Genomic DNA, 27,032 nt, shown 5'->3' on the forward strand with positions numbered 1-27,032 from the left:
CTTGACCATATTTCCGCATTCGATTCTTTACTGAAACGTAATGAAAACGTTCCGTTTTTAAAACAAATTGTGACGGGTGATGAAAAGTGGTTACTGTACAATAATGTGGAACGGAAGAGATCATGGGGCAAGCGAAGTGAACCACCACTAACCACACCAAAGGCCAGTCTTCATCCAAAGAAGGTGATGTTGTGTACGTGGTGGGATTGGAAGGGAGTCCTGTATCAGGAGCTCCTTCTGGAAAACCAAAGGATTAATTCCAACAAGTACTGCTGCCAGTTAGACCAACTGAAAGCAGCACTCAACGAACAGCATCCAGAATTACTCAACGGAAAACGCATAATCTTCCATCAGGATAACGCAAGACCACATGTTTCTTTGATGACCAGTTAAAAACTGTTACAGCTTACCTGGGAAGTTCTGATTCATCTGCTGTATTCACCAGATATTGCACCTTCAGATTTCCATTTATTTCGGTATTTACAAAATTCTCTTAATGGAAAAAAGGTCAGTTCCCTGGAAGACTGTAAAAGGTACCTGGAACAGTTCTTTGCTCAAAAAGATAAAAAGTTTTGGGAAGATGGAATTATGAAGTTGTCTGAAAAATGACAGAAGGTGTGGAACAAAAGGGTGAATATGTTGTTCAATAAAGGTCTTAAGTGAAAATGAAAAATGTCTTTTATTTTAAAAACTGAAGGTACTTTTGTCCTGCCCAATAGATATTTCTGGATTGTTTCATCTTGGCCACTTTTGATAAGCTAAAAACTAAATCATTTTAATTTGCTTCATTACCAGTGAGACTGGATGTTTTTTCATAAGTTACTTGGCTCTTAATTTTATGAAATGACTTGCTATAACTTTGGGGTTGTTGATTTGTAAGTGCCCTTTCAGTAAATGCTACAGATGTTTCAGACGTCAGTATTAGTGACCGGTGTTTCTTCCTGGATTGTTTTATACTTTTGTTTGTGATTTTGTTAACAACCTTATTGACATATAATTTATATACCATAAAAGTCACTGTTTTAGGGAATTCTCTGGCAGTCCAGTGGTTAAGACTCCGCTCTTTCACTGCCAAGGACGTGGGTTTGATCCCTGGTCGGGGAACTAAGATCCTGCAAGCCGCACAGCCAAAAAAAAAAAAAAAACAACAGTGTTTTAGGTATACAATTCAGTGATTTTTAGTAATTTACCGAGTTGTACAGCCATCACCATAATCCACTTTTGGAATATTTCCATCACCCCACTGAGATCTCTTGTGCCCATTTATATATAGTTAATCCTAGCTTCCTAGGCAACCATTAATCTACTTTCGGTCTTCTAGATTTGCCTCTTTGGACATTTCGTATCAATGGATTTATGATGGTTTGTTTACATAGAAATATAGAAGCGTTTTACAGACGTTTTCTTTATAATTTTGCCTTCATTTTCATGTTTAGAAAATCCTTCTCAGATGGGACTTTCTGGTTCCAGTGTTTGTCATAGAGTCCTTAAGTTTGTGGAAATTAGGAGCTAAATTTGTAAAGGCTTGCAATAAGAAATATTTTAACATTCTTTTAAAAATTCTTTGTTAGGAGTAAAGCCATCATTAGGAATTTGGACTCCAGAAGCTATTTATCTGATGAGAAAAATTGTACAGAATAAAATGATCACAGTGAAAGTGGTGGACAAGTTGGAAAACAGTTCCCTGGTGGAACTTACGGATAGGTCTGTGATGCCCCACATCAGTATCACCAGAGTGCTCATCGATGCAGGCTTTGCCGTGGGGGACAAGGGGGTAGTGACAGTTAAGCCCAGTGTCATGAAAGAAGCCAGTGGTAAGTAAATTGTCCACCAGATAATGTCCGTGCTGGAATTCAGGTGGCTTTGTGAATGTATGGGTTCTCATACTTTAAACAAGAATTGATGTTGAGTACCTTTTGTCCTTTTAAATCAAGCATTCATCTAAAGAGTGTGTTTGGGTCACTGGCAGCTGAAGGTCGATCAGAAATGTGAATTTGGAATTCAGTGAGGTAGTAATGGTTAATTCTCATACTAATTAACTTTCCTGCAAAGTCACTAAGAAAGTTATTGGACGTTCAGTTCTTCAAAAGCAGACTCTTTATCTTTAGCAGCCCTGCTTCCAGCTCCCCGCTCTGGCCATTTGTTTTGCAAATCGTCCGTTTATTTTCACAGTTCCCTCGGGTGTAGAAGCAGAAATCAGTCAGTTGGAGTGGACGTGGGTTGAACTTGCTGTTGATCAGACAGTAGATGTTGTGGTCTGTGTGATGTATAGTCCTGGAGAATTTTACTGCCATGTGCTTAAAGAGGATGGTAAGTTGACTCTTACTTATTTCTTTTTACAGTACACTGGCATAGATAATAGGTCAAGATAAGTTTGTTATTGGGTGGTGAAACTGTTCTCTTTCCAGTAAAGGCCAAGTGGGTATTTGTACTTTCAAGAAAGATTTGGTTTTACTTCGTTGCCTTTTATTCCATTGTAAGACATTATTTTCTGTTTTCAATAGTCTCTGTTTAAACCAGCTTAGAGTTCACAGAATGTCTGCTAAATTCATTTTTGAAAAATTTTAATTGTTGATCTCATTGACGTATGACATACATACAGATAAGTGCACAAATACGAGTGCAGCATAACAAATTCTCACAAAGTCAAAACCTTGTATAACCAACCTCTGGTAACCAGTAACCCGGAAGTTTCCTTCACGTCTGCTGACAATCACTGCCACTTCTTTCTTTCAGAAGTAAATATGATCGTGCCTTCTAATAATAGCATAGATTAGTTTTTCCCATTTATGAACTTTATATAAATGGAATCATACAATATGTACTATTCTGTGCCTTGTTGCTTTTTTTTTTTCACATTTGTGAGTTTGGACCATCATTTTCACGTGTGACTGTAGCTCGTTTTTTGTTGCTGCATAGTGATCTGTTGTGTGAATGTACTGCAGTTTACTGTTCCTTTCCACTCTTGGACATTTGGGTTATTTCTAGTTCTGAGCTATAAAATGTTGGTAAGAATATTCTCATACAGATTTAGCGCACATGCATTTCCATTGAACATGTACCTAGGAATGAAATTACTGGCCAAATCTTAAAGGGTATGTGTGTTTTCAGCTCTGATTGATGAATGCTAAAAAGTTTCCAAAGTGATCATGGCAGTTGTTGGTTGGAGAATTCTGGTTGTTCCACATCCTCACAAACACTTTGTATTTTCCGTCTTTTTCCCTTGAGCCATTCTGGTGAGCATCATTGATTTTAACCTTTCTAAGTTTTGGGTTTTCTCTCTGTCAAATAAGGATGTTACCCTAGATAACTAAGTTCCTGACTGGCTCCCAACTTGTGAGGTTTGTCATCCCTTCATACAGAATCATCTGGTAGATAGGCTACTATTTTAAAATATTTGCCACTTATTTTCATAAGTGATTGTACAAGCATATGGTACAAATTTTAAAGTTACAAAAGAGAATATAGTGAAAAGTTAAGTTTCCCAGTTCCTCTTCTCAGATTTCTAAATATCCTTCCAGTTCCTTTTCTCAATGTTCTCAATATTTTTCCAAAGTTGCGCTATACATATGCTTGTATGAATATATATATTCCTTTTTATGTAGGCATAAATGGTAAAATAAATAATATTTGCACTTTGCCTTTTTCTCCCACTCTGTCTTGGATATCAGTTCACATAGTGTTTCCTCCGTTCTTTTTAAAATATACTTTTAACTTTGGAATAATTTTAGATTTACAGAAAAGTTGCCAAGGTAGTACAGAGAGTTCCTGTATACCCCTAGTTTTCTCTATAGTACCACAATTACGTAAGATGTTAACATTTGTTACAACTTAAGAGACCCACATTGGTAAATGTCTATGAACTAACCTCCAGACTTTATCTGGGTTTCGCTAGATGTTTTTTCCATTTCTGGTAATGGCCTTTTTCTGTTCCAGGGTACCACATCACTGTACGTCCTCATTCCTTTTCATGGTTACATGGTATTCCTCTGGGTGGGTTTACCCTAATTTAGTTAACCTAGGTGCAGCTACAGCTAAAGGATTCCTGTGTACAAGCATTTATCACTAAAAACAATTCTTGTAATCTGTGATTTTATTCTGAGACTATATCCTTGAGACAAATTCCTAAAATTGTACAATAGTTATTAAGTCAAAAGATATGTGCTCTTGTGCTCTTGAGAGAGTGCCCTCAAGAGGCCATCCAGGCTGATTTCCACCATCAGTGTATGAAAGTGCCCTCTCCCACACCATTTCCTGCAGTGTGTCCTTAAACTTTCTTATTTTGACTAACCTGAACGGTGACAATTCTAACTCGATACAACTTAATTTCCATTTCTGTGGATGGGTCTTTGCCACATATTTAAAAGATATTTTTCTTTTACTTCTATAGTGTTCAGATCCCTTTACTTGGCATTTTAAAGCTCTCCACGGTCTGTATATTTCCAAGCACATCTCTGGTGTTCTTCTTCAGTGATTCACCTTTCCATTCCTCTTCTCTGCCAGACTGCTCCCAGCAAGTGTTTTTTTGGCTGCTTAATTTGGTACTTCGCCTCAGAGCCGTTTCTTTTTCTGGAATGACCCTCTCCTTTTCTAGCAAACAAGTCATACTTCAGATTTCTCTGTGAAGCCTGCAGTGCACAGAGCTCACCTCTCTGAAAGTCCTTAGCAGACACTATCTGTGCCAGCCATTTAGTAATTACATATACTCCTTCAGGACAGCTTATATGTAACTTCCTTTTTGTGCAGGCTTGTGCACTGTTTCCTGGTCCACATGCAAAGCTCATGCTCTAGCATACTGACAACAATGCCATCATCATGGCTCTGTGCCCAGTAAATTGTTGGCATGGGGTTTACTGAGAGTATTAACTAAATAATGACTTATTTGCCCAATTTCTTAATAAGGAGAAGGGAGAGGTATTTGGTGTACTTTATAGTTGCTTGGGGATATGCCTGGGTTTTTATGATCAAAACACTTTCCAACTTTAAATGAAAATCTGTTACTCTGCATGTTTTTAAAATATTAAACACTATGTGTATTGTGTTTTCAGCTCTAAAGAAACTCAGTGACTTGAACAAATTGGTAGCAGAATATTGCCAGCAGAAGTTGCCTAAAAATTTTAAGGCAGAAGTAGGGCAACCTTGTTGTGCTTTTTTTGTAGGTAAGTTGCAGTTGGCACAATATTGACTATATTAGAATCTTTTATTTCTTGACTTTCAAACCTCATTTTTAGTGGATTTTCTTCCTGATGTTTAAGCAGATATTTTTCATAATCAAAATTAAGTGAATGCTTAAAATACTGTGGGTTTTTTTGTTCTTCTCTCTTTGTAACAAGGAGCCTCCAAATGATACATTCTTACCTAACTTTGTCAAATGCTTTTCTTTCCAGAATTTCTGATAATATTAAAAGCTAGAGAGTGGGAAACCTGTTCACTGCAGATTCATTGTTTCTTCTGGTCACCCTGTGCATGTTTATTTTGAAAATATGTTTGATGAAACACCTTAATTTCATTGCATGTTTTTCTGTTTGTTTTTTCTATTATTTACCAAGTAACAAGTGAAACAATCTCATTAGTGGTGAGACTATTATAAGTCTTCCAGTTTGACAAATATCAAGTTTATTAAGTCTTTACTTCACTTAATATTCTGCATATTGGTTAGGTTATGAATGAAATCTTTGTAGTAGATGTAAAAGTGTGATGCTATAAAAACTTTGGTGATATTCTAAGAATGAATTTTGAGAATCCTCCTTCTAGGGATTTCTGAATTAAAAACTAAAGGTGTTGTCTGGGAAGAGAAATATATTAGCTACTTTAGACAAAGAATGGTCTTTTTCAAGATAAAAATTTCAAACCTTAATAGAAGGGAAATACTCCATGTTACAAATTCTGTGTTAAATCTAGGTGATGGTAATTGGTATCGTGCTTTAGTCAAGGAAATCTTATCAAATGGAAATGTTAAAGTACAGTTTGTGGATTATGGAAACATTGAAGAAGTTACTGCAGATGAACTCCAAATGATCCCATCCAAATTTTTAAAACTTCCATTTCAGGGGATACAGTGCTGGCTAGTAGGTATGGTGCAGAGTAAGAAATTTTCTCAACTGTCTTCTAATACTTAGAGTACATAAATTTCTCAGTATTAATATATTTATAATTTTAATATTTTGTGTAAGTTATTTTCTGTTTCATATTATAAAATTTAGAAACATATATTTAAAGATACTGGCCAAAATGTTCAGTGTTGATGTCAAAGTAAGGAAGCAGCTGCTTTTCTATACTTATGATAGGAGTGAAAACTGATGCTTTCTTTTGGAGACATTTTGCAGGATTCCTTAAGAGCCTCAAATATTCTTACCTTTTGTCTTAGCAAGTTTACTTCTAATAATTCATCCTAAAGAAATAATCATGTTATTTCACAGAGTTCACCTACATGGAAATTCATTACACTGCTGTTAATAATAGCAAAACAACCTAAATAGCCAATAGTAGAGGCTTGGTTAAATGAGGATCCACATAATGGGTAGTGGTAGTACCTATTTCATAGGTTTGTTATGAAGATTATTAAATTAATGTTTAGATCAGGGTCTGTCTGGCACTCAGAGTTCTATTAAGTGTTCGTTCTTATTACACAGTCATTAAAATGTTAAGTATGTGTTGATGTGAAGACTAGTTCATGATTTAAGTGAAGGAAGCAAGTTATGAAAGAGATGGCAGGATGGCATTGTGATTAAGAGGACAGATTAGAAGCAGCTCTGCTGCCTACTAGCTGTGAAACCTTAGGTAAACTGTTTAAACTCTATGCTTCCTTTTCCTCATCTGGAAAATAACGGTACCTTCCTCAAAAAGGCATTAAGGATAAAAGAGATACAAGGCATAAAGCACTGAATAGTGGCTAACATTACAACTATTTTTATTATTATAAAAATTTCTTTATAAAAGCATTATGAGTATATATGTGCATGTGTGTATTTCCATATGCACATAAAGATTATGAAGGGTTGGATACCAAAATGTTAATAGTGGTCATGTCTAGAAGCATTAGATGCTTTTTATTTTTCCTTTTGCCTGTTTAATTTCTACTTATTTTACACTATGTTCTGGATTATTGTTTTTAATCACCATGTTTTATGTCAGCGTTTCTTAAAATATGACCCCTCCACCCCACAGCCAGTAGTATCAACGTGAGAACTTGTTAAAAATGTAGATTCTTAGTCCCCATCCAAGACCTACTATTAAATTGGAAACTCTAGGGTGGGGCCCCAAAATCTGTTTTCACAAGCCCTGTACATAATACATATGCACACTCACATTTGAGAACCACTGTTATGAAAATAAGGGTATAAGCCAAAGTTATCCCAGAAAGATAATTTTTGGTTAAATAATTAAATATGATACTTTGAAATTATCATTGGAAGACTCTTCACAAAGGTGCAAGTGTAGGTTTAACATCTTTTACTAGAATAGTTGATAACTCATCATTGTGTATGTAACCATAGTGGCTTCTAAAAGAAATAATAATTCTATTTTTGCCTATTGGGAAAAATGCCAGGTGAAGATAAGTTAGTGAGGAAAGTAAAGACGGATCCTGAGCCTCCTAAAACAGTAGTATATTTGTAGATGCATTATCTGCAACTCAGGCACTGAGGATGTAGATATATAATTGATTATTGAGAAAAGATATTCAAAATCACTGACCTGAATGGTAAACTTGGGAAGGGTCCAGTCCTGGGTATTATTGAGGCAAAAAGTGCAGCTTTGGGGCACAGAATTCTTACTTTTTTTATTTTTATACTCCACATCTTTATTTATTTTTATTATTTTTTATACTCCACATCTTTATTGGAGTATAATTGCTTTACAATGGTGTGTTAGTTTCTGCTTTATAACAAAGTGAATCAGTTATACATATACATATGTTCGCATATCTCTTCCCTCTTGCGTCTCCCTCCCTCCCACCCTCCCTATCCCACCCCTCTAGGTGGTCACAAACCACCGAGCTGATCTCCCTGTGCTATGTGGCTGCTTCCCACTAGCTAGCTATTTTATGTTTGGTAGTGTATATATGTCCATGCCACTCTCTCGCTTTGTCACAGCTTACCCTTCCCCCTCCCCGTATCCTCAAGTCCATTTTCTAGTAGGTCTGTGTCTTTATTCCCATCTTACCCTTAGGTTCTTCATGACCTTTTTTTTTTTTTTTCTTAGATTCCATATATATGTGTTAGCATATGGTATTTGTTTTTCTCTTTCTGACTTACTTCACTCTGTATGACAGACTCTAGGTCCATCCACCTCACTACAAATAACTTAATTTCGTTTCTTTTTATGGCTGAATAGTATTCAATTGTATATATGTGCCACATCTTCATTATCCATTCATCTGTTGATGGATACTTAGGTTGCTTCCATGTCCTGGCTATTGTAAATAGAGCTGCAATGAACATTTTGGTACATGACTCTTTTTGAATTATGGTTGAAAGCTTCCCTAATGTGGGAAAGGAAATAGTTAATCAAGTCCAGGAAGCACAGAGAGTCCCATACAGGATAAATCCAAGGAGAAACATGCCAAGGCACATATTAATCAAACTATCAAAAATTAAATACAAAGAAAACATATTAAGGGCAGAATTCTTCTTAATGCTGTTTTATTTGTTAGATATACAGCCTAGAAACAAACACTGGACCAGAGAAGCCATAGCAAGATTTCAGACGTGTGTCACAGGGATAAAACTCCAAGCCCGAGTGGTTGAAATCACTGAAAATGGAGTGGGAGTTGAACTCACCGATCTTTCCACTTCTTATCCCAGGATAATTACTGATGTTCTGATTGAAGAACATCTGGTTTTAAAAGCTAGTTCACCATGTAAAGACTTAGTGAAAAACAGTCCTGTTAATAAACATGGTCTTCAAATTGATGCCCCATGGCTTCAAGGTAACATTTTTAAACTGCTATTTAAATTTATGTTATCCTTTGCTTTTATAGGCTGTGAAAATTTTTCTATTCCAAGTGACATGATTTTCCTGTAGAAATATGCTTTGTGGAAATAGATTAGTAATAAGTAAAGTTAGTTTAATATTTATTGAAACATGGCTTTTTTATTAAACACTGTACTCTTTTTTTTTTTTTTTTTGCGGTACGCGGGCCTCTGACTGTTGTGGCCTCTCCCGTTGCGGAGCACAGGCTCCGGACACGCAGGCTCAGCGGCCATGGCTCACGGGCCTAGCCGCTCTGCGGCATGTGGGATCTTCCCGGACTGGGGCACGGACCCGTGTCCCCCGCATCGGCAGGCGGACTCTCAACCACTGCGCCACCAGGGAAGCCCTGTACTCATTTTTAATGTAATTACTTGTCAGGCAGATGTGTATCATACAGCTATGTATCCTTTAAAGTTTGAGTAAATTTTAAGAATTAAATATACTACAGAAATGGAAATATGCTACTGAAATATACTATAGGAGCATAATAGTTTAAGGATTCTTATTATAGATTGAACTTTTTTGTAATGCACACCAAAATCCCTCAAATTAAACAGATTGTTTTATGTAAACACAGATTTTCGTTTTGGGAATTTGGGAATGTTGGTATTCAGTAGAATACTAAATGTTATCTTTTTCATGAGAGACCTGTATTTCGTATGTTTTCAGCCACCTCTTCAGCTGAGCAGTGGAGGACAATAGAATTGCCAGTTAATAAAACTGTACAGGCAAGCGTATTAGAAATCGTAAACCCAAACTTGTTTTATGCTCTACCAAATGAAATGCCAGGTAAGAAACCAAACAGAGTTTGAGACACATTTATGCTGGTCTTTTAAACTGTAGAATGAACTTACCTGAATTCCTTAGGAAGTGATGGGGAGAAGAAGGTGATGATTTCTGTTTCACTCATGTTTTAATTGATCATAATAACACTTCAGGAAAATTTAATTATAAAAACATGAATGTGAACATGCCGTGCATTCAGCACCTACTCCACCTGGTCTTGATCATCTACAGCTTTTTATAACAAAGCAGCATCCTTAATTACTGTATAATTTCTTGTTTAAAAATAGGTACTGTCTGTATTGAATTGTACTTATTACTAAGCTAACCTTCTACAAGCATTACGAGAATTTGAACCAAAACAGTTTAGATACGTTGGAAAAGTACTTCCTAATCAGTCTATAATCACAGTGTTACTGTATCTTAGAAACTTGGAGAAATCTTTTACACTGGCCCTAATCATGAAGAAAAGTAGCATGTAAATATTGACTTTCCTTTTTTATTTCGTGAAAGATTACAATTAAGGCATCTCTTCAGTGTATTTTAGGTTTTTTTTTAAAATTATTTTATTTACTTACTTTTGGCTGCATTGGGTCTTCGTTGCTGCGTGCGGGCTTTCTCTAGTTGCGGTGAGCGAGGGCTACTTTTCGTTCAGGTGCGCGGGCTTCTCATTGCGGTGGCTTCTCTTGTTGCGGAGCATGGGCTCTAGGCCTACGGGCTTCAGTAGTTGTGGCTCACGGGCTCTAGAGCGCAGGCTCTAGTTGTGGTGCATGGGCTTTGTTGCTCTGTGGCATGTGGGATCTTCCTGGACCAGGGCTCGAACCCATGTCCCCTGCATTAGCAGGCGGATTCTTAACCACTGTGCCACCAGGGAAGCCCCAGCGTATTTAACTTTATTCTTGCAGTATCAGAGGCTGAGTTAGTGCAAGTTTGCTATTCAAAATAATTTGCAGGTATTTGAAAGCTGAAAAAAATGAAAAAAAAAGTTTTTTCAAATGGTCAAACCAAGAATTGTGGTGATAACAATAACTGCTCTTAAATTTATCCTCCAGTATTAGGAATAATCAACTTTAAACTGTATAGCGGAAAGCAGCGTCTTAGGATTATTGCATCCTGACAATAACATATGGTATGATGAATTGGAAGTACTTTGCTTCATTTAATTAACTATAACACACTTACTGAAAAGTATACTGAACAGTCGTAAAACTGCAGCTTAATAGAACAAGTTTTTGTAGAATGAACACACTAGAATAGCCACCCTGATCAAGAAATTAGCCCCCCAGTGGCTTCCTTCTTGCCCCCTCCCAGTCTTGCATCCCTTCCCCACAAGGTAACCAGTAGTGGTTTTATCTTTTTTTGGCTTTATCTATTTTAAAAATATAAATGTATATTTTAATATATATGGGTTCTTTTTTGAGTGGTTAGATTTGACTTTCCTTTTTATATAAATACTTTATTATAAATAGTAGCATTGAAAATTTCTTCACAATACATTTTCTATATATATTTTAGATCAGGAAAAACTGTGTGTATTGACAGCCGAATTGTTAGAATACTGCAGTGCTCAGAAAAGTCGATCGGCCTATAGACCAAAACTTGGAGATGCGTGCTGTGCCAGATACACAGGTAAGATTCTTTTCTATTCCCCAAACAGTGTTCACTTTAAAATTTAGATTTACAGTTTAAAAATGTATTTCGTTTCCCTCTTCTTTTGTATGACAACTAGATCTACAATTTCCCTCTCTTTCTTCCCAGTAGAAATGTGTCATAATTTTTGTTTAGATAAGTATTCTGTATTACGTTATTAGTTTTGCATAAACAGTATTCACAGCCTACCCACGTAGTTACTATAATTACATTTTTCTTTTGCAGCCTTTTTTGTTACTAGTGTCCTATATACTTTCACTAATGATCTCCAGTTCTCTGCATTGGTATAAATTCTCTCCATGAATACTGCCTGTACTTTATCAACTTTTATCATATTGTAGGCAGCTCCAGCCTTCTGACACACTCCTATCCAGACTGCTTGTCCTCCAGACCTGAGCTGTCATCCTGAAATTTTCCTTTCACCATCATACTGGAGATTGTTTCAGCACGAACCCCCTATGTTTCTTGGATTTCTCTCCCACCCCACCTTGTTGGCTAGATTTCTCCCTCCCTCATCTCAACTTGTTTTCTGGATCCTTTACTTTTGATTTAATATTTTGGTATATCTATCTCATCCTCTAGAAGCTGAGAAAAGGTACATGTAAGATAAATTTTGTTATCTTTCATGTTTGAAAAAGTCTTTATTCTACCCTAATAGTTACTTGATAGCTTACCTGTAGATAAAATTCTAGGTTGGAAATCATCTTTCTCTTAAAATTTTGAAGGCATCGTGGATGTTGCTGGTGGAGAGGTAGATGTCATTCAGGTTCTCCAAACTTTGTACGTATTTTTTTCCTCCTTTCTGGAACTTTTGGTAATCTTTTCATCTCAAGTTTTGAATTTTTTTTTTTTTTTGCGGTACGTGGGCTCTCACTGTTGTGGCCTCTCCTGCTGCGGGGCACAGGCTCCGGACGCGCAGGCTCAGTGGCCATGGCTCACGGGCCCAGCCTCTCTGCGGCATGTGGGATCCTCCCAGACCGGGACACGAACCCATGTCCCCTGCGTCGTCAGGTGGACTCTCAACCACTGCACCACCAGGGAAGCCCCTGAATTTTATGATGTGACTCAGCACTGGTTTTCTTTTCACCTTTGTACTGAGCACCCAGTGAGTGGGCCCTTTAGAAATTCATGAGCTTCAGTTTTGAAAATTTTTCCTGAATTTTTTTATTCCTTTCTTTTATTTTCTGCTCCTTTATGAACTCCAAGTATTCTCATGTTGGACTTAAACTCTACTGCTAAATTTCGTTTGCTGTTTTTTTTTCTTTTTTTTTTTCCCAAGAGATTTCCTCAGTTTTCTCTTCCAGCCTTCCGTATTTCATTTTTAATATCACATTTTTGGTTTCAGTAGCTTTTTTTGTTTCTCAAGTGTGTGGTTTTTAATAACTGTCTTGTACTTGCTTCAAGGATGGAAGGTCATTTCTCCGAGGATGTTAATATCATTTTTTAATTTTCATGGTCTTCTCCGTCTTTGGGTCTCTGTTTCCTTGAGTTCCTGTTTGTTTCAGTCTTCTCTTTCATGTCAGAGACTTTCTTCTACTATCTGATCATCTTTCGCTGTTCATTTATGTAAGGTGAAGCACTGAGAAGCTAATTGGAGGTTCCTTTGTGCACAGGCAGAGCTTGTCTGCTTAGTGGACTTTCCTGTAGGGTGACCTGGCTCTGCCGTTTCACTGGGAACTCCTGATGCCTGTGTCTTGAAGTGCTTTTGCTTGAGACGGTCGTCTCCTCCCTGGAGTGCATAGCTTGCCTGGCAGGGTTCTTGTAAACTCCCTCTTCTGCTCTGCCTCACGTTCCCCAGTCCGTAGTCTTTCTGGTTCGTCCTCTCTGGGGAGGACACTCGTCTTCTGCCCATGGGTAGGAGCAGTTACCTGAAAAGGGGGAATTTTCTAAGCGTTATTAAAACACGTAAACATAAAACTGAGCATTCTCTTTAGCAACTTTAAAAATAGATATTATGTGTAAATGTGTTTATAAACTAAAGTTTATTCACGTGCCTTGGGGAAGCAACTCTGCTTCTGTTATCCAATCCCCATTTCATCTCCACCTTTGCTCCAACTTTTGAATGAGTAGCATCAATTATTGAGCCTTGATTGCTTGGGGATTTGAGATGCAAACTGAGATGTTTCTTGGCTTCTTTACACCCAGCTTTAGTTGAGCTCTGCTAAATCATTTCCACTCACATATTTGCTTTCCACCTTCCACTATTACACTGTCTTCCCTCTTGTTCTCTATCCTTGTGGTTTTAGGCCTTTTTCTGTTTAGTTCTGTAACTGTCTTTTGAGTAGAATCTGCAAGGAGTATATGTGATGCTCCTATTTAATCTAAACTCCTTGGCGTGAAGTCAGAAATCTTGGTGTGAATTTCTAAGTGAGGTAAATGTAACTGTGAATAACCATCTTAAAGGAGGAGGGCATCATTGAATGTAACTTCTCACCTGAGATTCCTCTGTATTTTCAGGTGATGATTTCTGGTACCGTGCCGTTGTTCTGGGGACATCAGCTGCTGATGTGAAAGTGCTCTATGCAGACTATGGAAACATTGAAACTCTGCCTCTTTGCAGAGTGCAGCCAATCTCTGCCAGCCACCTGGAGCTTCCTTTCCAAATTATTAAATGTTCCCTTGAAGGTACACAATTAAGTCACTTTCCGATTTGGGTGTCTGTGGGATGTTTTTCTTCCTTTTATAGCACGGAGTCTGAAACAAATGAGTATTTTAGGACTTCCCTGGTGGCGTGGTGGTTAAGAATCCGCCTGCCAATGCAGGGGACACGGGTTCGAGCCCTGGTCCGGGAAGATCCCACGTGCCGCGGAGCAGCTAAGCCCGTGCGCCACAACTACGGAGCCTGCGCTCTAGAGCCCGCGAGCCACAGCTACTGAACCCACGTGCCACAACTACTGAAGCCCTCAACGCCTAGAGCCCCTGCTCCACAGCAAGAGAAGCCCCCGCAATGAGAAGCCCGCACACCGCAACGAAGAGTAGCCCCCGCTCACCGCAACTAGAGAAAGCCCGCGCACAGCAATGAAGACCCAACACAGCCAAAAATAAAATTAAAAATTTAAAAAAAAGCGTATTTTAAGCAACAGCCCAGATTTCTAAATATCAAGCAGAGTTTACCAAAAAATCTCATACCTTTTATTATTATTTCATTCTCACAAAAATTATGTTCATTTGTTCCATCTTTGTTTTACAGATTAGTTTCAGAGAGTCAAGGCTCAGAGATTCTGGTTTGCCTCAGGTTGCAAAGCTAGTTAAGTGGCAGGGCCAGGGTGAACTGGGGTCAGTCATCTGACGTCTTGTGCGGGGGTCTTTCTGCTTCGTCACAGAGGCTAGAGACATTCAAATGGCACCGTTTGGGGCTACCTTCCTATTCATACCATATCTGCGTATTTATTCAGCCCTTCAGTTGGAATTTGAATAAACGGAACTAAAATGCTAAAGTAGCGTTTTATTCTTACTCCTGGTTTCTTTACCCAGAGGTCCCAGCAGATAATAACACACTGATTTCCTCACAGTCTGCTTTGGTTTTGACTCAGAGAGTTGGAAAATTATCTTTATTATTGTTTGCTTCTACCATTAGAATGTAAGTCCACAAAGGCAGACATTTGTCTGTTTTGTGGCTTCTAGACCTAAATTAGTGCTTGACATAGTAGGGATTGAGGAATATTTATTAAGTTTGATTTTTTTGAATGCAACAGCAGTAGTACATCAAAGCATACCTAAACCTAGCTAAAATCAGTGAGCCTTTTGCTTATTATCCTTAGATAATTTATCTAAATATCATTTTTCAGGAACTTGACGATTAACTCTAATATTCAATTTTTTTCCAGGACCAATGGAATTGAATGGAAGCTGTTCTCAATTAATAATAGAGCTACTGAAAAATTTAATGTTGAATCAGAATGTAATGCTTTCTGTAAAAGGATTTATCAAGAATGTCCACACAGTGTCAGTTGAGAAGTGTTCTGAGAATGGTACTATCAATATAGCTGATAAGCTGGTGATGTATGGTCTGGCGAAAAACATCACATCTGAAAAGCAAAGTGCTTTAAATAAAGGTATTCTTTTCAAGTTTAATTAATAGCAGGTGTAAGTGTAGCCAAGAACAGATGTGATCAATTTAGTTGACCTGATCCTTCCTTATTCTCCGTGGCCACGTTCCCTCTGTCGTCATCCTTTACAAATCCAGCGGCAGGGTGCTGACTCATGTTGCCACCTCAGAGGAGCCACCTGGAAGGAAGCAGGCCTCCCAGTCCAGATTTTCCTTAGATCAGGCTCAGCAACACTGTTGATAGAATTGATGCTGAGAGCTTTAGAAATGTCAAGCATTCAGAGTAGCTTCCAACTTCCTTTTGATCCTGATCAAAGTGAGAAGAACTCACATATTTGAGAATGGATCTTACTAGTTATTGCATAAGATGATGCTTTGGCAGGCCTGCCCTCAACCAAAAAGAGATATCCTGTGTATGACAGGCAAAAGACCTGAAACCTCGGAGGTAAGGGCACTCATTTGGTAAAACCCAGGACAGGAGTAGATAACATAAAGCCCAAATGAAAAATTAATTGATCAAGTCCTTTGTAGTTGGAAAGGATCTGCCCTGAGGGGCAGATCTGTATATGTTCAGACTGCAGGTTTTGTTTTGTTATATTATTTCTGTTATTTATAGTGCTAGTTGTCTAATGGCTTTTTGCATTTGCTTTTAGAAAAGGTGAACAGGATGAATTGCTGCTGCACAGAGCTACAGAAACAAGTGGGTAAAATTTCCTTAAGTGAAATTATACTCCCACCATTTTTAGGAATGAAATAACACCATTTCTTCTCACCCTCAGGTTGAAAAACATGAACAGATTCTTCTCTTCCTCTTAAACAGTCCAACCAATCAAAACAAATTTACTGAAATGAAAAAATTGTTAAAAAGTTAAGTAAGTTAAATTTGATGTTTTTGCACTTGTGTAACCCCCAGCAGGACATCTCCAGTCATGTTGTCATGACAGAGCTAATGGGGTTGACACCCGTTTTGAGGCTGTACTTTATTCTGCGGTGTAATGATCTGAGGTCTGGCTGTAGTGTTTCTGCTGTCTTTGTAGGTTTTGTTTGGTAAGCTCCCTTTGACACTGCTAGTGGGACTGAGTCCAAGGCTGTCCGGATTGCAGCGTCCTTTACTGTGTTTGACATAGAGACAGCTCTTGATGATATTTGCAGGGACTTGTAAAAATTGTCATGAGGTCAAGCTTAGCCTGAACTTCTTTGTGTCTAGAGTGAAATTAACTCTCCCTTGTAGTACTTCTATAAAAACATTTAGCACTTTTTGTGAAGAGGTTCTAAGAGGCCAGGAACAGAAAATGGGCTGTACTGATAGTATATTTCATTTCAAAACAAAACATACTCTTCCTTTTTTGGCTGCGGTGACTCTAGTGGTTCAAGACTACATTGGTGGATTTTGAATAGTGGTTCCCCTGCTTTTCTATATTGCCTGGGATCCTTTGTTCTAAGGTGGCCCTCGGAAATTGTTTTGTGATCAGTAGCCAGTTAGAACTTCTCATCAAAATGAAGTTGTCCTTCTCACCACTTTGAATTGATAGAATTCTAGCTAAAAGCAAAGGATCTTTGACTTACTCAGTATGTGCACTCTTGCTGGCTAACCTGCAGTTCATATCTGACCATTTGCAAGTAGCTCCCGAGGTCCTCCTGCCCTCTGGGGCTCAGTGGGTGTAGCAGCTCTCAAGGAGGTACCTACTGGGGTCAGACCTATTCTCTACATGATAATGGACAGTTGTTTTGTTTCTGTTTCTAAGAAAGTATGGCTAAGTTCTAAGCTAAATATCATTCATGCAAGATCAAGAGTTTTGATTCTCATGATTTATTTTGAGATGATTTATTTTACTTCACAAGTTTTGGGTTATTTTTAATAAATGCTGACTTGCAGTTACAACTTTCAGTCCTTTCTAATATATTAAGTTTTAATACTGACTGCTGTTATGTGTACCATACTTGAGTTTAAAATTTAATGATACCAAATCATCATATTTCTAATCAAGTTGATTAACTGTATGTGCTTTAATCTTTATATCTGTGCAATAAGCTTTTTTTTTTTCCCGTAAGAATATTGAGTGTGTTTGGGTACACAACTTCAGATGAAACCTGTATTTTCTATTGTTTCTAAATAGATTGAAGATATTACTTAAAAAAAAACAAAACACTTGATTTAAAGCATAGTGGTTGAACTGGCTTTACCCCTACTGCAGAAATAAATATAGGTTGTCTACCTTTGAATACCTTATATTTGAGTAGTGCATTATCTAATAGTCACATATTTTTTTTACATCTTTATTGGAGTATAATTGCTTTACAATGGCGTAATAGTCACGTATTTAATCTTCACAGTGCTCAGAAGATTAAAAGAAGGTAGGCCTCATTTTATAGATGAGGAGGTGAAGGCTCAAGGAGGTTAAGTGGCTGCCCAAAAAACCACACACACAGACTGGAAAGTAGGTCTTATGATGCAAGCTGAGTTCTCCGTACCACCGTTTGCTGCTTACCTGTAGCTGTGCTACAATATCATTTTAGATTAGATCAGTTCTGGATGGCAAGAAACTAAGGGGTTATATTACTAGAAAAAATTACATACATGGTTCCTTAAGCATACTTCCTTCATTGTGGTGAAAATATAGTTGGTTTTGTTTTGTTTTTTCTGGTACGCGGGCCTCTTACTGTTGTGGCCTCTCCCATTGTGGAGCACAGGCTCCCGACGCGCAGGCTCAGCGGCCATGGCTCACGGGCCCACCCGCTCCGCGGCATATGGGATCTTTCTGGACCGGGGCACGAACCCCTGTCCCCTGCATCGGCAGGCGGACTGTCAACCACTGCGCCACCAGGGAGGCCCTGGATAATTGTTTAAATTACTCTTCTTAGAGAAGGATAAAATGTGCTTAAAGTTTCAGTGTTTCATCATCTCTGGAGAAATTTGTTCGTAATTTTATTGTAAAATTGCTAAACTAGGAGTGATGTGGTGATGAGAACATAAAACTCCCTGTAATCTGTTACTCAAAAGTGGTAAGTATTTCAGCATACAAGTTAATAAAATATTTTTTATATTTGGAGGGAGAGCAAACAGCTATATTTTATATCTGTGAAGGGGAGTACAGACAGCTGTATTGGACATAAAGCACTGTTACTGTGGTGGTGAATTTTTTTTAATTGGCAGATTTGACTTAAAGTAATTTCAGTTAAAAATGAATATTTGGTTTACTTTTACTTAAGATAGAAATTAAGAACCATGGTAATTGAGTTTCTATATAAGGCGTAATGATAGCTGATTTTTCTCTTGCAGAAACACTCTCAGAGATCAACACTTACGAGAAAGGAAACAGTGAAGGCTTGACTGAGGAGAGAAAGTACAGCATCTTGTGTTTTTGTTTCTTGGAAACTTTTTCTTTAATGACATTTTATGCCTTAATTTTTGTTTGCTTACCACTCTTCTGTCTAGGCGGGGTAGTTTTATTTTTTTCCCTCGATGTTCTTCCCCCCCAAATAAGTCTTGCATAAAAGATTCATACCAAGTGCGTGGGAATATGGGAAGGGATACATAGGGGCTGTCTAGTGTACATGTAACTTTTTATTACTTAAAGGTACTGAAGAAAATATGGCTCTGGGTTAGTATTGGATCAATTTAGTTGATAGACACATGAGTTTTATTTTTTGGATTTTTCTGTATGTTTGATATATTTCATAGTAAAATATGCCCTGCTCTCCCTGTCGCAGTCTGCCTCTTCCACGTAATAAATGTTCTTTGGTTTGTTGTTGCTTGGGTCTCTGCCCTTCTTATCTTGTTCTCTCTGAGGTCATCAGCTTCTTTCTCTCCATGTTGATTCAGATGGCGTTTCCTCTGCCCTTGGGCACAGTCTGCCCTTGGGCTCTCACCCACTGGGTGGGCGGAAGGCACAGATTCTTCTCTCTGTTCCTGACATCCACAGGTACCTTTCCAATCTGTAGCCACTTAGATTGTTAATGTAGATAGAATTTACATTTTCTGAAGCACAAATATAGTTAACAATTTAAGTTAAAAAGCTAAGTTAGAGTATATATTTTTCTGGAAGCACATACAGTCATCTTAAACTGTAAACTCACATATACAGAATTATGGGCCAGCTGACTTTCCTGCCAGCCTGTAAGTTTCTATTTGGGAATTTTTCCATGATTTAAGTATCAGACTGTGACAGCCTAAGAAGATGTTGTCACCAACTCAAAGAAGAAACTCGACTTTTTTTTTTTTTTTTTTGCTTTTACTGGTAATGTGTGTCAGCTTAGATTAAGTGGAGTTTTTCCTCATGTTAAAAGTTGTTCAAACATTGATGTGCTTCTATTAGATAAAAATTTAAGCTGCCCAGTAAAATCCTTTTCCTTCACAGCCAGATTTCCCTTGTGTCCTTATTGCCAGCAGCATTTTGCTAATTTCCTTTTCTTGTTGGCATATACTAGGAGCACTGGACGTTTAATTTGTTCATACTCTGTTCAATTCCAATCACAATGAAAATGCAAATGAAAACTGGAATCGCAGAATTGTCCTTTTTATTAAGGAAAATTAGGGAAGCAAGTCATGGAACACATTAAAAAAAATCTAAGTTCATCGGATTCCAAGGTTTTATCGTATGGTACATACTGGAAGTTTGAATAGAAACCGTTTAAATTAAATGGAGTTTAATAATAGTTGGTGGTTGAGCTATTTGCCTTGTTCCCAAAGAGAAACTAACGTAATCTATAGTGCTAGTCTCACAAGTAGAGAGATGGGTTAAATGTCTTCTGGATTAATGCAGCATATTCTCATATTCTCGTACTGGACCACCAGATCTTATTTTTGATCTTTCACATTAATTCACATATTTACTGAGCTCCAGCTGTGTTCCTGACACTGAGGTAAGTGACGTATTTTTTGTTCAGTAGGGCCACGTGTGGTCCGTCAACACCTGCCAATCCCAGTCTTGGGGTTCCCTCAAAATACTTAGTTCAGTCATAGATAAGTACTTAACACCTGAGACCATATAATCAAACAGTTATATTCCTTGGCATAGGGCATGCAAATATTGAGACAAATCAGATCCATCGTGCAAGGGATTCTTAACCATGGGTTAAGCAATGAACAGGGGTGGTGGGGGGCAGTGTGGGAAGAGGACATATTTGATGTGCCTTTTTCTTTTGGTAGAATGTTGTTTGCTAGGGCCGCTAGAAATGAAAAAGTTTCAAAATTGTGAACAAGGGTGAGTGATAATCTGAACTCGAGCTCTCTTGCTCCAGAAAACCTGAGGATCCTTCTCAGCAGGGCCTTAAACTGCCGAATTCTAGGTGAGGAATAAAGTCATTGTGATGCCCACCACTCTGAGTCTGCCAGACCAGAGCAGTAAACCAGTAGAGTAACTAGTGGGCTCATCACCAACATGACTGCTGCCTGGATTGGGCCAATCGAGCTCTTCTGGGATTAGCCAAAGAGTGACACCTGGGCTCCTCACCGCTGTGGGTGTTTCTGTAGCCAGACTTGCACCCAAGGAGTGCTTTACTTGTTAAACAGAAGAATCGCAAGGGTGCTTTTTGTTTGCTCTGTTTTTCCAGATGAATTAGAGGGCAACCTGTGGTTCCAAACGTGCAGTTAGGAGTCGTAGGATGGTTTTGTTTGCTGAAATTAAAGAGAGGTTCAGATACGCTAAGACTTCTGCCTATTTGTATGGGGCAGGAGTTGTGGAAGGCTCACCCAGGGAACTGCTAACACTTCCTCTATGCCTGAACATTGTTCAAGTTACCGTTCAGGCACTGTGGTCTAACTTCCCTAGGAAGGTTCTCAAATCTTGGCAGTAGCTTTCAGATAACCTAACATTGGTTTCACTTAAGGCTTTAGCTGCCCAGCCTCAGCCATTTTCCTATGCTTTCCTTGAGACCCTGAGGTGATGCCGTATTTAAAGACTTGTGATAACCTTTTGAAGATCAGGTGCCCACCTGCTGTTACGTGAGCCTTCCAGGAAATGAGACTGACTGTGAGGTTGATCGTACATCAGGCAGAGCCTAGTCTGCTGCCTCCAAGGGTGCGCCCAGATTCCTCTCAAAATGCACTCAGTGAATACTTACATTAAGGCATGCACGTATATGTGAAAACTAAAGACACAAAATTTGGAACTATTGACAGTTTGAAGTCGAGTGCATATGTGGTTTTGGATGTTGATTGAATGACTGAATGTTACCCAAGCCTTTGCCTTTGCCGACATTCCACGCTTACTCATGTAGCCAGAAAGCATCACGTTTCCTAAAAGCAAATCCAGTAAAACCTTGTACATAATTTTTCTCACTGTTTTAAGGAGTTGAGATGCTTTAACCCTTAGAACGATTGGTGCCTGCCCCAAACCTAAGGGTCATTAGCTTGAAGATGGCGGTATTTCTGTTCCTTATGTCCCCCTGCCACGCCTTTATTCTCTCTTGCTGCTGTTAGCGCCACAGTTTTTGCTCTGGCTTAATTTGTTGCCTGTGGAGTACTTGAGAGCCAGGCCCTTTGTTTCCTCTGGGGTGGTTTCTTCGCCGTTAAACATGCGTTGTTTCCTGTTCTTTCATTTTTCAATGGAGGGTTCTGGGAAATCTACAACTTTTGTGGCTCTATTATGAATCCTTCTCTGGGTTTTTTAATATGTGCTTCACCTTGCTTCATCATGTGGGGGAGTGGATGCAAAGAATTTGAATTAGGCTTCCATAGGTTTGGGAACCACTGTACCCATCCACTTTTATAGTCCAGCAAACTGAACAGTCAGATATTAAGCATCTTATCTCTTGTCAGAAAGCCAGTAGGGAAGAGAGCTGGGTGGGGAACCCCAAACCACCTCATTTCCAAAGCAGTGGTCATTCCACTACGCTGGGTGTCTGCCTCTGCACATTGCTGGGAGCCAAGGTCCCCCTTTATCTCTTCGTGGAATTCAAAGTTGTCTTTATACCTTGGTGTGTTTACAACTGAGACATGCTGTATAGGGCAATTCATGAATTAACTCATTTTAAAAGGGCACTTACTACGTAGAGTTACAGGGCATTGGGGCCACAAAGATGAATATGGCAAGTCCTTGGAAGCAAGGGGCTCACAAGCCCTTTGGGATGAAGGTCCTTCATAGTGCCTATTTTTAAAATTTCCACAAATCTCACAAGGGAGGGGTTGCCATGGATGACAAAAGTAGTTGCCCAGCTTCTCCCTGTATTAAAATCCTCTACCGCTGCTAGTCAGCCACTCAGCACACGGCATAGCCTGGGCCACCTGCTTTCCCCGCCCACGCATACATGGAAGAAAGGCACAGGTGATTAACTTTTGATGTGAGGGAGTTTGGAGCAACTGATGCTGTTACCAAAAGAAGGGGTCCATCTACTTGCCACTCTAAAGCCAATAAAGAAGCAAGGTTGGTGGAAAGGAAAGTTTGCTTTATTTTGGAGGCTGGCAACCTGGGGGGAGGGCGGACGCCTGTCCAAAGGCCAACCCTCCAGAGCTGACAGAGGGCAAGAGCTTTTATAGGCGGAGGGAGGGGGCTACATGCAGAAACAGCACAGTCAGCTCTGTCATCTTGAATTTGGTTATGCGGTGGTCTGATCAGCTTCATCTTGATTGTTTTTAAGTACAGTTAATCTTTAGTTCCAGGGTTGGTTTGTTCCCATTTCTTTGAGGCCAGCCCTCGGAATTGTGGCAGCTTATGTCGTGACTACAACCTTGTCATCATTAGTTCACTTCTTCCACCTGGCGGGGGTTTCAGTATAAGACAGCTCGCAGGATGTGGCTCAGAGTATTATGTATAGCCCTTGAAAAAGGATCTAGAGGTCCTTGATTTGCGTAATGACTAAACTATTATTATTTTGTTGGACTGTCTTCCTGTTTATGCATTTTCTCACTTCTCTGATTAAACTTATTCTTTGGCTAAGGTTTTTTCACAGACAGAAGGCAGGCTGAGGACATGGGGGTGGGGGGGGCAAGGACCATATAGGGTCCTACTCCATTTCAATATCTCCACCAGTATTTATAGTTTCAGCCTTTTTACTTCTTAATCATGGAATGAAAATGTGAAATGCCCCCAACTACAGAAGTAAAACTGTCAGGAGCATCCAGAATTGAAATGTAGCTTCTCTCAGGTAAACCTGCTTAGGCAAAGGTGTGCTGGTTCACTGTCAACAACCAATCAGAACAGGTTGGGGAGAGGGTTGCCACCCGTGAAGTTCCCACTTTGACCAGGACTTGGTCTGCTCTTCTCAAACCCCTGCTCTATCTAGAGCGGCATGGGCAACTCGACACTTGCGGCTATTGAACACTTAAAATACAGCTAGTCCAAAAGCAGATGTGCTGTAAGTGTAAATACAACTGAATTTCAAAGACTTAGCTTAAAATATCTCACTCTGATTACATGTTGAGATAGTATTTGGGATCGACTGGGTTAGTAAATTAAGTTCACCTGCTCTTTTTCACTTTAATATGGCTACTAGACCATTTGAAATCACCTGTGTGGCGTGCACTGCCTTTCTATGGGACAGTGCCCATCTAGGGGCAGAGACCATGCCTCCCCCACTGAGCATTTAGACCCGCAGACAAGTTCCCCTGCACAGGTGCTCAGGCATTACTTATGCTGCTCTGGTTGACTGTTTTTACATTTGGGTGCTCAGTAAATAATATTGGGAGGAATGAAACGAGGTGAAAAAATGAGGCCTCTTTTTTTCCCCTCTTCAGTGAAGTTTGCAACAATCGACATTACCACGGGCCACTTTCACTGGAAGTTGTCAATATTGGGAGGATTGGAAACCAACTGAGAACCACAGAGGGAAATGTGACGTTTTTAGAATTTTTTGAAAAGGAAAGATGTAAAAACAGAATTGTTATTAGTCTATCAGATTGCCATTTATAAGAAAAATGGGGGAGGGGCTTGGAAGAAAGGAAACAGGTCAATCTTCCTGGAGGGCAACTTGATAATAATACACATCAAAAGCCTTAAATTGTATATATAGCCTATAGCCTAGAACTTTACCATCTTGCAGTTCACTCCAAGGGAGTAACTGGGCAAAAGCACAAATATCTAATGATTAAAATTAAAAGAGTGGACTGGTTAAGTACACTAGAACATTAAAAGTGGCTAAAAGCCACAGAAAGAAGCAGAAACTAACACACCATTGTAAAGCAATTATACTCCAATAAAGATGTTAAAAAATTTTTTTAATAGATTTTTTTAATGAAAAAATATCTCCACTTGCAGATAACATGAATGTTTATCTAGTCAATAGTAAGGAATCTACCAAAAACTGCTAGAATTGTGGCATAGTGTGTTTCCAAAAATAGTCACTGCAGAAGTTCTGGTACCATATCTTACAGAATCTTGTTACTCCCCCCCTCAGAATCTTTTCCCCTTTCCTCGAAATTGGACTATTTTGTGACTGACTTGAAAAATAAAATGCAGTGGAAGTGAAGAAAAGCCACAGAAAGATGTTCAAAAAGGGACATAAAAAAGCTGGTTATGATACACTATGCATGGAATGAGCTAACAATAAAATTTAGTATGAGTAGAATGATGCTGGAAGAAGGAACACCATAATGTTAACAGTGCCTATCTCTGGGTGGTGGGGTAGGTGTGCTTTGCTTATCCATTTTTTTTTGGTAATGAGCACACGTTATGCAATGACACTTTTTTTGATGTATGAAAACTACAGATTATGCAATAATAGCTTTTTTTTTGAGTGCTTACTACGCACAAGGCATTGTGCCAGGCATTGAGCTATTGTCGCTTTGTGGTGTTTGATTTTTTTAAAAAATCAAGGCACCTACTAGACTTAAACGAGGATACTGGCCAAAAGGCCCGCTTACTACCGCCCAACTGCAAGAACAGGACAGACAGGTAAACAAAGGGCAATTGCCATTACAAATAGAAACGATGCCAAAGTCAACATTTTCGTGAGGGTCGAAGCAATAAATCCTGCAGAGTCGAAGGGAGATGACACCCTGCTGCACCGCTCGGAGGCTGGGAGACCAGAGCAGAAGTAAGTACCTTTGTTTATTTGCCAGCCTTGGCCAACGCGTTGTTTAAAAACGCGAGAGGCGCTGCGGACCGTGTTCCCATAAGCGCAATGCACCGCCCTTGGGAGAGCGGGCTCAGCCGGCACCGCACTCCGCGCCTCTCCTCCGTGAGGAGCACAGGTGTCCCACGTGGCTCCCACCCGGGCGCCCCTCCCCGGGCCTGCAGCGGCCCCTGGCCCGAGCGTGTCCCGCCGCGCGCTCCTCGCCGCGCTCGCCGCCTCTGTTCCGTGAGGAACACAGGTGTCCCACATGACTCCCACCCGGGCGCCCCTCCCCGGGCCTGCAGCGGCCCCTGGCCCGAGCGTGATTCGCCGAGAGCCCAGCCCGAGTGGTCTCCACGCCGCAGGAGCCTGCGTTCCGGGGCGTGGTTAGCTGCGTCGGAGAGGCGCCGCTTCCTTCCTCGCGCTCTCAGGAGAGGAGAAGCCCGGCCCACGGGCGAACAAGCCCGGCGTTCCGAGACCACTGGCCCCGCGCGAACGCGGCGTCGGGACGGCGGGTTTTGTTCGGCAATGTCTGCGCTCCACCTGAGTGCGGTCGTGGCGCCCGGTCGTCTCTCCGGGAAGTCGGCGTTCCGGGCAAAGCGCACCTGGCGCGCGCCTCCTCCGGGCTCCCCGCTGTCGGCCCCGGGCGAGCCGGCGGGGTTCTTGGGAGGCAGCGCGCGGCGGGCCCGGGAACGGCCCCTCTCATGGGTCCCCGGCAGCGGAGCACCGAGCGGAGGGGCGCGGACCGCAGGTAAGGGGATGGGGGCTCGGTGAATGTGGGTGGAGGAGGGAACCTTATAATACACCCGACAGGCTTGGCACGGTCGTGGAGCCCCCTGACCTGGCTCGCCTTTCGAATAAAGGCTTTGGGGACAAGCCCAAGCCTCCCCCGCGCTCCATTTTACAGAACAGATGCAGGTGCCCGCTTGGTTTTGTCAAGCAGCCCAGTGGCCCCAGCGAGGTCTCTGCAAGCAGAGCCTGAGAGGGGCCCGCTGCCCTGAGAGACTCGCCCTTGGCCTGTGGGAAGTCCAAGGGATTTATCCTCCATGGTGATTTCACCTGCTGGGACCCCCTCCCCGGCCCAACCCCACTCTGGCCAGCTGGACCAGCCTTGCTTCCTGCACTTCTCCAATTCAGGTCCGGCTCTTGGCCACCTTCTGGGATGGGAAAGGGGAGGGTCTCAGAATTGCACCTTAGAAACTCGCCAGGGGGCATGGGTTTAAAAACAGGATGGACACCCAGGCGGAAGAGAAGGGAGGAGGGCACCTTGCTGCCCTTTCATTGTGGAATCAGTGGCTTTCCCGCTGAGAGGGACCTTTCCATGGTGACGCTATGCAGTGTGTTTGGTGTCTTGGAACTGAATAATTAGAACCTGTACAGTTTTCAAATTATGTGGTCCATTAATTTAAAAACAAAACCCCGAGAACCTCTGAGTGTTTTATAAATTGAGGTCTAAAAATTGAAGGTCTGTTCTGCTTCCAGTGTGACATTATATTAAGAAATGTGCAGTTATTGAGAGAAGAGTCAGAAAAGAGAGGGAAACAGAAAACCAAGAGAGGTTTGGCTGTACTTGGCAAAGGCCGTGGAA

General features: G+C 40.3%; 2 protein-coding genes across 7 annotated transcripts in view; both read left to right on the plus strand.

The window, feature by feature from the left end:
• TDRD1 (tudor domain containing 1) overlaps positions 1-16,326 on the plus strand; it is a gene marked incomplete at its 3' end in the record, with an annotated part of 35,298 nt that extends 18,972 nt beyond the window's left edge. For 2 of the 6 annotated variants that reach the window (XM_082673651.1, XM_082673653.1), the window contains 11 exons: positions 1,572-1,814; positions 2,173-2,310; positions 5,049-5,159; positions 5,902-6,072; positions 8,654-8,929; positions 9,643-9,762; positions 11,272-11,385; positions 13,864-14,031; positions 15,234-15,461; positions 16,108-16,154; positions 16,234-16,326. In XM_082673651.1, the coding sequence (XP_082529777.1) occupies positions 1,572-1,814; positions 2,173-2,310; positions 5,049-5,159; positions 5,902-6,072; positions 8,654-8,929; positions 9,643-9,762; positions 11,272-11,385; positions 13,864-14,031; positions 15,234-15,461; positions 16,108-16,154; positions 16,234-16,326 (1,709 nt within the window). The remainder of the gene's footprint in view (positions 1-1,571; positions 1,815-2,172; positions 2,311-5,048; positions 5,160-5,901; positions 6,073-8,653; positions 8,930-9,642; positions 9,763-11,271; positions 11,386-13,863; positions 14,032-15,233; positions 15,462-16,107; positions 16,155-16,233) is intronic. The other 4 variants (XM_082673654.1, XM_082673656.1, XM_082673652.1 and 1 more) reach the window with 3 other exon arrangements.
• Positions 16,327-25,513: 9,187 nt separating this feature from the next.
• VWA2 (von Willebrand factor A domain containing 2) overlaps positions 25,514-27,032 on the plus strand; it is a gene marked incomplete at both ends in the record, with an annotated part of 57,671 nt that continues 56,152 nt past the window's right edge. The window contains 1 exon segment of the mRNA XM_082672971.1: positions 25,514-26,195. Within this exon segment, the coding sequence (XP_082529097.1) occupies positions 25,514-26,195 (682 nt within the window).

This window comes from Grampus griseus, assembly GCF_964374135.1.
Source record: "Grampus griseus genome assembly, chromosome: 16".
Classification (NCBI taxonomy): domain Eukaryota; kingdom Metazoa; phylum Chordata; class Mammalia; order Artiodactyla; family Delphinidae; genus Grampus; species Grampus griseus.